The sequence below is a fragment of the Ranitomeya variabilis genome, chromosome 4 (genome assembly GCF_051348905.1).
Source record: "Ranitomeya variabilis isolate aRanVar5 chromosome 4, aRanVar5.hap1, whole genome shotgun sequence".
Lineage (NCBI taxonomy): Eukaryota > Metazoa > Chordata > Amphibia > Anura > Dendrobatidae > Ranitomeya > Ranitomeya variabilis.
This window is the reverse complement of record NC_135235.1, coordinates 482,936,433-482,947,782: the sequence shown is the minus strand read 5'-3', so window position 1 is coordinate 482,947,782 and position 11,350 is coordinate 482,936,433. Positions and strand designations below refer to the sequence as shown.

Below are 11,350 nucleotides of genomic sequence, written 5' to 3'. Positions count from 1 at the left end.
GTACTGTAAACCTGATGGAAAACTGCTACGAATTCGCAGCGGCCAATCCGCTGCGGATCCGCGGCCAATCCGCTGCGGATCCGCGGCCGATCCGCAGCCAAATCCGCACTGTGTGCACATGCCCTAACCCTACCCCTAACCCTACCCCTAATTCTAACCCTAATTCTAACCCTAATTCTAACCCTAATTCTAACCCTAACCCTAGCAGAAATAAAAAAAAAATATTTTATTTATTTTTATTATTGTCCCTATGGGGGTGATAAAGGGGGGTCATTTACTTTTTTTTTCATTTTGATCACTGCGATAGGCTATATCGCAGTGATCAAAATACTTCTGAAATGAATCTGCCAGCCGGCAGACTCTGCGGGCGCAGTGCGCATGCGCCCGCCATATTGGAAGATGGCGGCGCCCATGGAGAAGCCGGACGGACATCGGGAGGCCCGGTAAGTATGAAGGGGGGGGGGGGGGTGGTGATCGGATCACGGGGGGGGGGACCGGATCACGGGGGGGGGTGACCGGAGCACAGGGGGGGGGACCGGAGCACAGGGGGGGGGACCGGAGCACAGCACGGGGGCAGCGGACAGGAGGACGGAGGAGCGGACAGAACGAATTAGGGGGGCGGACCGCGCACCGGAGCACTGGGGGGGCGATCGGTGGGGTGGGGTGGGGGCAGATTAGGTTTTCCAGCCATGGCCGATGATATTGCAGCATCGGCCATGGCTGGATTGTAATATTTCACCGTTTTTTTGGGTGAAATATTACAAATCGCTCTGATTGGCAGTTTCACTTTCAACAGCCAATCAGAGCGATCGTAGCCACGGGGGGGTGAAGCCACCCCCCCTGGGCTGAAGCACCACTCCCCCTGTTCCTGGAGATCGGGTGAAATTGGAGTTAACCCTTTCACCCGATCTGCAGGAGCGCGATCCCTCCATGACGCATACGCTGCGTCACAGGTCGGGAAGGGGTTAAGGGTTAAATTTGTTTATTGAGTTTATTGTGTTTGTACTATAATGTATGTCATTGTTTATAAAATCAAATAAAAATGATCTGATCGCCGAGGAGTAAGGCCCCTTAATGACAGTCGTTAAGTGTGCAAGTTTCATTAAAACGCTATAGGCGCAAAGGATAGAATTAAAAAGATGTATTTTCGTCTGCAGTCAACCCTGTGAATCCATCTCAGTCGCCCAACTGCTGAAAGCAGCAAAAAGCCTTAATCGTTACAGAACTATTATAAATTAATCAGAACAAAATGACAATTGTTTCAAAGAATTTTATTTGAGAGCTTCTTTACAAAGATACTTGAAATATGAAAGTTGTTGGATAGAAATATTAAGCAGTCTTGTCAAACACACTAAATTAACAAAAAATAAAATTATTTCAGAGCTCACAGAGCTTAAAGAGCAAAAAAGATTATATGCAGCCAAGCAAAATGTCAATGCATTCCTCGACAGGCTTTTAACACAAAACGCTTACATTTCCTGCCTTGGAACATTTCTGAGATTTTGTTTGGTATAGAAGGAATACCAGAACTATGTACAAAATAAATTTCACAGATACATAAAATGTAATCATTTGAGACTTAAACTGCAGTTCTTTACTTTTACTCGTTTACTAACTGAGACACATGTTAAAGCACTTTTTTTTTTTTTAACTTTTGTAACAGGTTTCGTGATTTGTACTTTTATCCTCAACACAATAACAGTTCAGGTATTTATTTCATTGCCCTTTAATTTTAGCTGTCCTATTTCCTTTTGGACAGTAAGGCAGCACAGCAAATTAACAGATTGAATGCAGTTTAGCCAATACACTGCATTAAGGTTTTAGATTTGTACACAAATACAGTACACCCATTCCCTTCCAACTGCATCTAAATAAAAGAATCCCTACAACACACGTTTTGAGAAGTATAGTATATCCTATGTACAAAATAGTCTGGGTCAGAATCATCGACGAACAGGAAACAGAAGCTGAGTAGATGTCATGGAATCCGGGAAGAGGCTGTGATAAGTTGGAAGTGGGACGTATGCAGCAGTAATCATCTTACCTATGGAGAAAAAAAAAATTGATCAGTTTAAGTAACTTACAAGTTTAACTACTTCTAACATTGACGAGTAACTTAACTTACCAGCAAACCACCTTCCATGCAAAGCATTTACTGCTGCAATTGCAGATGCGATGGTTGGACACTTAACATAAACATTACCCTGTAAAGTGAGTGGGAAAGATTAATGAAGAAATTCTTAGACAATGAGAAAATCACTTTACAGGCAAGACAGTGAATTACATCAAGCTATGAATGCACCTTGTGTTGCAAGTTTAAAAAAAATGCGAACAATGCACAATAGCATCAATATGCAAAAAAAAAAACACAACATCCAAAACATTACTCCCATGCGAGTAAAAGGCTGAGGAGATTTTATTTCATTATTTTACATTTATTAATGTCCTTGGTTATTGGGGTTTTTAAGATCGTGCAACAGGTGCTCCTTTTGTGCTCTCGCGCGAACCCCTATAGCCAAGGACTTTTAATAGGTCAGAAAGACCAACGAAAATGAACGCCTAAGAAGAAAGGAAGTCCAGCGCTACCATCAGTCTGTAAAAAATTATTCCATTTTATTAGCAATCCACTAAAACAAGAAAAAAGTGGAAAAAAACAAACAAGCGTTTTAAGCTCAACTGTCCTTAACCCCTTCATGACATGCGCCGTACTAGTACGGCGCATGTCGTGTCTCCCCCTTTGATGTGGGCTCATCAAAGTTGCGACATGTCAGCTGTTTTGTACAGCTGACATGTGCGCGCAATAGCAGCACCCACTATTGCGATCCACCCGCTGCTATTAACTAGTTAAATGCCGTTGTCCTTTAACTACCGCTTCCGGCCATCGGGCTGGAAATGAGCGCATTGCCGACCCCCGCCATGTGATCGGGGGTCAGTGATGCATAGGCATAACAAACAGAGGTCTCCTTGAGACCTCTATGGTTGTTGATGCCGGATTGCTGTGAGAATGAGAACCACGCTGTGGTCGGCGCTCATAGCAATGCAGGGATTCAGCAACACAGGAGCAATCTGAGCATCGCTTCTATGTAGCAGAGCCAATCAGGCTACACCAGCTTCTAGCTGGAGGCTATTGAAGAATGGAAGAATGTCAAAAGTAAAAAAAAAAGTTTTAAAAAATATGAAAAAAATATTTAAAAAAATGTAAGTTTAAACCACACACCCCCCATTCAAAATAAAATTAAAAAGAAAAAAATAAATAAATCTTACACATTTGGTATCGACGCGTTCAGAATCGCCCGATCAATAAAAAAAATAATAAATAAAAGATAATAAAATAAAAACGCCAGAATTACGTTTTTTGGTGGCCGCGACATTGTATTAAAATACAATAATGGGCGATTAAAAGATCATATCTGCACAAAAGTGGTATCATTAAAAACATCAGCTTGGCACGCAAAAAATAAGCCCTCACCAGACCCAGGATCCCGAAAAATGGAAAAACTACAGGTATCAGAATATTGCCCAATTTTTATTTTATTTTTTTCACCACTTGGATAAAAAATAACCTAGACATGTTTGGTGTCTATGAACTCGTAATGACGTGGAGAATCATAATGGCAGGACAGTTTTAGCATTTAGTGAACCTACCAAAAAAGCCAAACAAAAAACAAGTGTGGGATTGCACTTTTTTTTGCAATTTCACCACACTTGGAATTTTGTTCGTTTTCTAGTACAAGACTTGGTAAAACCAATGGTGTCATTCAAAAGTACAACTCTTCCCGCAAAAAATAAACCCTCACATGACCATATTGACGGAAATATAAAAAAGTTATGGCTCTGGAAAGGAGGGGAGCAAAAAACGAAAAGGCAAAAACGAAAAAGGGCTGCGTCTTGAAGGTGTTAAATCATAGCATTCACTAACTTTTATTTGAATTTTAATGGATTACTAATAAAATAGAATAATTTTTTACCGATGGATGCTTGTGCTGGACTTCTTACCCGTTTGTGCTGATTCTGCCAGCTGGACACAGCACTGTCCATTCAATACATACTGCACGGTCAACAAACTATTGGCAGTGCTGGTGTGCCTTTGTCTTTTCCTATTACAAAATGAACACCATTATAAGTGTTCACACACACATTATTTTCTAAAGTCAGGAACTTACTTGTGGTGAACTCTTATCTACATAAATGTGAACAACTCCTCCATGTTTGTTGCATTCTTCAATTACATCATCTTTTATCTCAGTGTCCCAACCAGGCTCATCTTCCCTAAAAAAAAACAAGAACGTGTAGCAAAACGTTTTAGGCTGGGGTAGACTAGTATTGCCATCCGTGTGCTATGTCTGTATGACACTGGTTTTTATACATAAACATTTTAAAATGTACATAATCAAAGAGTTTTACATATTAATGTAAACATATCCATCCGCGACTTTTTTTTTTTTTTTTTGTCTATAGACTTTAAACTTCAATATGAGAGTCTCATCCAGAATGCAGAAGAGAAAATGCAGAGAGATTATATAATATTAATACATATTCATTTTTTCATTCCGTCTGTGAACTATATTTTTCAGATTGTGGTCAAACTCTAGAATCTAACTATTTTCTTAAATAAAGAGTGTGTATTATACAGTATATTAATAAAACTAACATGCAAAACCTCTGCTTCAGTGGACAAACCTGAGTAATATAAAGCAAAGTTACTTACTGTTGTGGGTTAAACATGTTTGAGAGCTGGAAGCATTGTGTGGCAAGTGGCTGAGTAGCCGCAGCAGGGATTGGTAAAGTGGATGACGTCAATGAGATGGCAGCAGCAGAAGCGGCGGCAGCAGCAAGGGCTGTAAAGTACAAAATGTTATGTTTTTACAGAGCACATAAAATTGGAATAAATTAAATTCTTACACGATAAACGGTGTGAACACCCTTTTGATATGCAACATGCTAACAGACTGAGCAAAACAATCTCCAGAAAGTCTCCTTCAATGCAAATACTGACCAGGAAGATGTCTGGCTGCATGGTTTTCTCTATCGCTTCATTGGGGGACACAGGAAACCATGGGTGTATGCTGCTGCCACTATGCACAAAAAAAGTTAGCTCTTCCTCTGCAGTGTACAGCCCACCAACAGGAAGTAGGATATTCAGTTTAGCTTAGTGTCAGTAGGAGGTGGACACAGGTCTTTCACTAGACCCATATTTACCTCTGTGTGCATCGTTCCTTTTCAGGTACCATGGAGGGATAGTGTGAACGGTCACTCCTGTACTCCCACAAAGAGACTGAGTACGGCGTGTACTGCCACCCCGTATCCTCATACGTCTACTCGGCAGGACCCCAGCCACTAACACAGAAGCGTGTTGAGGTGATTTGATAGTCGGTCCTGCCTCAGTCTCCCACCCACTCGCCCACCAGAGCCTGTTTGAGGAGACTCAGATGTCCCACAACGCTGGACTATTGGACGATGGAACTTTCTTGGATGGGGAGGCACTTTCTCTCTCTTCCCCCCCCAGGTGCGGCGAAGAAGGAAAGATAAGATAAAAGAAGAACGAACAATTTTTCCTTTATTTTAATAGTGACCACGCCGCACCCCCCCATGCTCTGGCGTTCATCAGTAGTAATCTAGGTCCCGGCTTTTCCCGGGCCTAGCCGCGGAGTTGGGCATTAGGGACTTTTCCCCCCTTAAATTTTGGGGGTATTGGGGGCTCCAGGCGGTCTTTTGCGGCGTTTTTATATTCTCCGCGCTGCTCCCCCATGCTCCAGCGGTCACCAGCAGTAATCTAGGTCCTGGCTTCACTAGGGCCTAGCTGCAGCGCTGGCTCCGCCCCCTTCTTCCTGCTCTCCAGGCGGGCTTTTTTCCCGCCCGTTGCTCAGTTCCTCCTGGCCTGTGTAGCTTGGCACACCCGACCTGTTATAGCCCCGCCCCCCTCGGCTTCATCTCTCTGCCTCGGAGCCATCTTTAGCCTCCTGAACCCGGCGCTTGGCTCTGCCCCTCTTCCAGGCCTGTCGGCCTCCTTGTACAGAGTGGGGGTTTTCAGGGTATGTCCCAGTAACGCACGCATTTACCCTCCAGAGCCAGGGCATCCTCTCACGGCCGCCATTTTCCACCTCCTGGAACCGAATAGTGCCTTTCCTGTGGGACCTTCCTCTTCCAGCTGTCCTAACAGCCTGGAAGCTGAAAACAGGACAAATACTGTGAGTAGCTGCGCTGCAGAATTACCTCTATCTTCTCTCTAACCTTCTGGCACCTGCTAGTGCACAAGCCAGGCACAGAGAAATAAAGCTCAGGGACAGCACTCTTCAGGCTCAATGGCGAGAGTAGCCATCAACCCAACGGTGCTGGCGTAATATCTGCTCTAGAGAAGTGCAGTAACTGTGGTAATAAAGTCACTGGTGTATTATGTGCGCCTCAGCCGTGCAGTGACTGGTGCATTAAGTGCTCTTCAGCCGTGCAGTCACTGGTGTATTATGTGCTCTTCAACCGTGCAGTGACGGGTGTAATAAATGCTCTAGCGCAGTGCAGTCACTGGTGCATTTAGTGCTCTTGAGCAGTGCAGTCAGGAGCACGGTGTATGGCGGTACACCCCATGCTGCCGTCATCTGTATCACTGCACGCTCTGCGCCCTCCACAGAGAGATGGGCATTATAAATGCTGCAGTACGCTGTTTGCTCTGAAGAATGTTTGACTTGCACGTTTTTCACTACATCACACTTCTGTTGTGTTTTTCCCCTATTAAATTTCTGTGCCTTGGTTTCAGCAAAGCAAGGTTCAGCCATTACTCTAAACACAATGATTCTAGAGCTCTGGCATATAGCAGAGAGGGCAGCTGCTCCTTCCCCTTCACTACTGTAGTGTTGGGACCAACCTCCAGCTGGGCATAGTCTGTATTTTCCAGCAAGGCCTGCTGTGGCTCAGTGGACAAAGAAGCTAAACACAAATCGCAGGCCCAAGGGTCTGAATCCAAGTGCACAACAGAGAGTAGAGTTTAGTCTCCCTCTGATTCCATGCCTACTGTTCTTCCCTCAGGAGAGAAGACAGATTGGGACAGGCTTCGTGGTGCGGCTTACTACACATGAGATTGTTATTCTGCCTAATGCCGTCAGGTACCCAGACCTAGACCGCAAAACAGATTCTGCTCTCTCCGATACCCTTCTCCAGGGTTCTCTCCATGCTGATTAAAGGCAATCTGTCACCCCCAAAATCGAGGGTGAGGTAAGCCCACCGGCATCAGGGGCTTATCTACAGCATTCTGGAATGCTGTAGATAAGCCCCCGATGTATCCTAAAAGATGAGAAAAAGAGGTTAGATTATACTCACCCAGGGGCGTTCCCGCTGCTGGTTCGGCGCCTCCTATCTTCATCAGATGACGTCCTCTTCTTGTCTTTAGGCTACTGCTCCGGTGTACTTTGTCTGCCCTCTTGAGGGCAGAGCAAAGTACTGCACTGTGCAGGCGCCGGACCTCTCTGACCTTTCCCGATGCCTGCGCAATGCAGTACTTTGCTCTGCCCTCAACAGGGCAGACAAAGTACGCCTGCACCGGAGGGTGAAGACCAGAAGAGGACGTCATCGTAAGAAGATGGGAGGCCCCGGACCGCAACGCCCATTGGATCGGACCAGGTGAGTATAATCTAACCTTTTTTTCCTCATCTTTTAGGATACATCGGGGGCTTATCTACAGCATTACAGAATGCTGTAGATAAGCCCCTGATGCCGATGGGCTTAGCTCACTGTTGATTTTGGGGGTGACAGATTCCCTTTTAGTCGCAGGATACTGAGAGCCGATCGTAGCAGCACTATCCGCCATCCAGGTTTCACACGCACCACCTTCCAGGTACAGTAAGGTATTTTGAAACTGTCGTATTTTCACCAAATCAGACGTGTCTTGGATTGACTGCTGCAGTGGTACTGGCGTTCTGTACTGTATTCAGTAAGTCAGACGCACTCTACTTCACGTTCCTCGCGTTCGATTGCAGCAGTACTCTATCCGCTATCCAGGTTTTTGATGCGTCCTCTTCCAGACTCAATTAGTCAATGCCTACCGTCTTTCCAGTGGTTTCGACGTGCCCGAGGTCGATTGCTGCATTGGTCCTGCTCTTCTGCCCCAGAGTCAGGTGAGTCAGAAGCACCCTCTATCACGTACTTCAGGGTCTTTTGCAGCATCTGCCTAGTCTCCCCTCTATGTGGAGAAAACACCGTGTGCACTGCTATAATAGGTGCAGAGACTAGGTACCCAAATCCTTTTATAGATAGAAAGAAGAAGTCTCGCACTCAACTTAAGTATATTTGCAGATTTTATTTGGTGCTGATGTAGCACTGGGGAAACGTTTCAGCCCCAAATGGGCTTTCGTCAGTCACTACAACATTCAAAAAAAAACAACAAAATATAATACAGTGTATAAACAGCCGGGTACATTTAAACAAAACAAGGTATATACAATTTATCCAAGGAGCCATTTTAGAAAAATAATGAAAAAATCTTATATCAGAGCATAACCATATACAATATTCCCGCTCAAAAATAACGATCAACATTGGACGAGACATATTTTGGGAGAAACCCATACCGTATTGTGTCTTTTTTTGCCGTATAGACACCTACAATTGTCTGTATACCGGTCATATGTGGTGCCTAAATAAGCGCAGCAAGAGGAAGCAAAAGAGAGCAATAGTGCATAACTCAGTGGACCGAAGTGGTATGCAGGGTAGTATATTAGGTTGAGCAGTGATACTTACACTAAGTCATTGCCTGGTGAGAGCATATAGAGATAATCGGAAACAGAACTGCTGAAAAGATTATGTAGCTCTAATGGAGAAGAGAGGGAGGAGGGATGTAAATTTATGCCTGTAATTTGATATGGTATATATAATGTAAGCATGATGACCCTTACTGGTATCATACCTCTGATGGGCAGGCCCGAGTAGAGGGAGACATGTGCCGGAGGTGACCGGCTGGAGGATCCGTGGGCTGAGGAAAACACAAGTGGGACTAAGTACATATATGAATACAGGGTGTAGTGTCCCTGGAGCACGTGGTGTTCACATACCTGAGGAGATGCCGTTGTAGAGTGGACCTGATCCTAGCAGTTTGAGAGAAACTCTAGTAAAAGCGGACATTGGTACCAAAATCACCAAGAGACAGAGTTTCTTTGGCACTCCAAGGGAAGGTACCTTCCCGTGTTTAAACTGCGTTCAATGTAACAATGTATTGTAAGGGAATGTAGTCAGACACCCATACTCCGGTAAGGAGTTTAAAATCCGGGGATACTTCACATGCAGCTCAACCTACGTAGTGTATGTGATCAAATGCCCCTGTGGGCTCCTATACGTAGGGGAAACGACGCAACCCATCAGGGATCGCATATCTAAGCACAAATCTACCATACGGTGCAATAATCTCTTATTACCATTACCCCATCACTTTCATACATCAGGACACAATATTTCACAGTTACAGTTTCAGGTTCTTGAACATGTTCCCATACAGCGCAGGGGGGGTAACAGAGTACTTATGCTTAAGAAAACGTGAGGCCTACTGGATTCACTCCTTGGACACATTATCCCCAAAAGGACTCAACAGGGACTATGAGATATCGGCATTCATTTAAAGGGAATCATCCAATAGATCAGGACGATTGCTGTATTGTTTTAATTCTATATGATCTGTCTTGATATATACTGATATATTTTTTTCTCATTTTATAGAATCGACTATATTGATGATGACTGCCACAGCACATGTCTTCACTGGATCGTGCACTATTCACTGTGCCACTTTTCACCAAGGTCCACGTCGAAATCCATCTTATCTATTGACACCCCGGTTTATGTACGTGCCATTTATAGCACCCTGTTGGTTTAACATGTATCACCTATGGTCCATACAAGGCACTGAGCAGGTCACTCACATTTAGGGATTTTTACCCACATATAGTGCATGACCATTTGTATGGTTACTATACCACCTTGTTATACCAGTAGTATCCCACTTTAATAGTTGTAAGAGCTCATAACAGGACATTTCACCACCGTCTCTTCTATTTCCTTCCTTTAAGTTACATTTCTCACCAACTCAGCCGATTGGAAAACACCTACACCTATAGCCTAGGGTTACCCATAGCTCTCCTATGCAGATCCGCCCACCTGGCTACGCTACTACTGAACAGCTTATCTATTATCAATATTATATGTAAATCACCCAAAAAGTAGGCTCTAAGCGATATAACTTATGATACAGACAAACATAAGCGGTTCTTTCATTGTTAACACCGCTAGATATGTTGGTACGCATCTCCACGGCAACCGTGGAACGCATGCACCCATCTGACACACACGGCAATGTATTTCCGGTCCGGCCGCCATCTTACAACGTCACTTCCGGTCAGACGCACACTGGGGATAAAAATAGCGCCGCTTGTAGTATGATCCCCAGACAAGCGGTGGATACCGCGTCTGCTAGGATCAGGTCCACTCTACAAAGGCATCTCCTCAGGTATGTGAACACCACGTGCTCCAGGGACACTACACCCTGTATTCATATATGTACTTAGTCCCACTTGTGTTTTCCTCAGCCCACGGATCCTCCAGCCGGTCACCTCCGGCACATGTCTCCCTCTACTCGGGCCTGCCCATCAGAGGTATGATACCAGTAAGGGTCATCATGCTTACATTATATATACCATATCAAATTACAGGCATAAATTTACATCCCTCCTCCCTCTCTTCTCCATTAGAGCTACATAATCTTTTCAGCAGTTCTGTTTCCGATTATCTCTATATGCTCTCACCAGGCAATGACTTAGTGTAAGTATCACTGCTCAACCTAATATACTACCCTGCATACCACTTCGGTCCACTGAGTTATGCACTATTGCTCTCTTTTGCTTCCTCTTGCTGCGCTTATTTAGGCACCACATATGACCGGTATACAGACAATTGTAGGTGTCTATACGGCAAAAAAAGACAATACGGTATGTGTTTCTCCCAAAATATGTCTCGTCCACCGTTGATCGTTATTTTTGAGCGGGAATATTGTATATGGTTATGCTCTGATAGGCTACGTTCACATTAGCGTTAAGCTAATGTGCGTCGGGTTTGCGTCGGCGACGCAGTGGCGACGCATGCGTCCCTATACTTAACATGGGGGACGCATGCGTTTTTTTTTGTTGCGTTTGTGCAACACATGCGTCTTTTTTGCCGCAAGCGTCGGACCAAGAAAACGCAACAAGTTGCATTTTTCTTGCGTCCGATTTTCGGCAAAAACCGACGCATGCGTCGCAAAACGCAGCGTTTTTGCGTGCGTTTTGACGCGTTTTTGCGTGCGTTGCGTCGCCGACGCAACGGCGCACAACGCTAGTGT

The 11,350-nt window shown here is 44.5% G+C and overlaps 1 protein-coding gene across 3 annotated transcripts in view; it reads right to left on the bottom strand.

The window, feature by feature from the left end:
* Positions 1 to 1,254: 1,254 nt before the first annotated feature.
* RBM39 (RNA binding motif protein 39) overlaps positions 1,255 to 11,350 on the bottom strand; it is a 56,452-nt gene continuing 46,356 nt past the window's right edge. For all 3 annotated transcript variants that reach the window (XM_077251895.1, XM_077251894.1, XM_077251896.1), the window contains 4 exons: positions 4,709 to 4,838; positions 4,164 to 4,269; positions 2,126 to 2,204; positions 1,255 to 2,044 (listed from right to left, as the gene is read on the bottom strand). In XM_077251895.1, the coding sequence (XP_077108010.1) occupies positions 1,944 to 2,044; positions 2,126 to 2,204; positions 4,164 to 4,269; positions 4,709 to 4,838 (416 nt within the window). In that variant the 3' untranslated portion in view covers positions 1,255 to 1,943. The remainder of the gene's footprint in view (positions 2,045 to 2,125; positions 2,205 to 4,163; positions 4,270 to 4,708; positions 4,839 to 11,350) is intronic.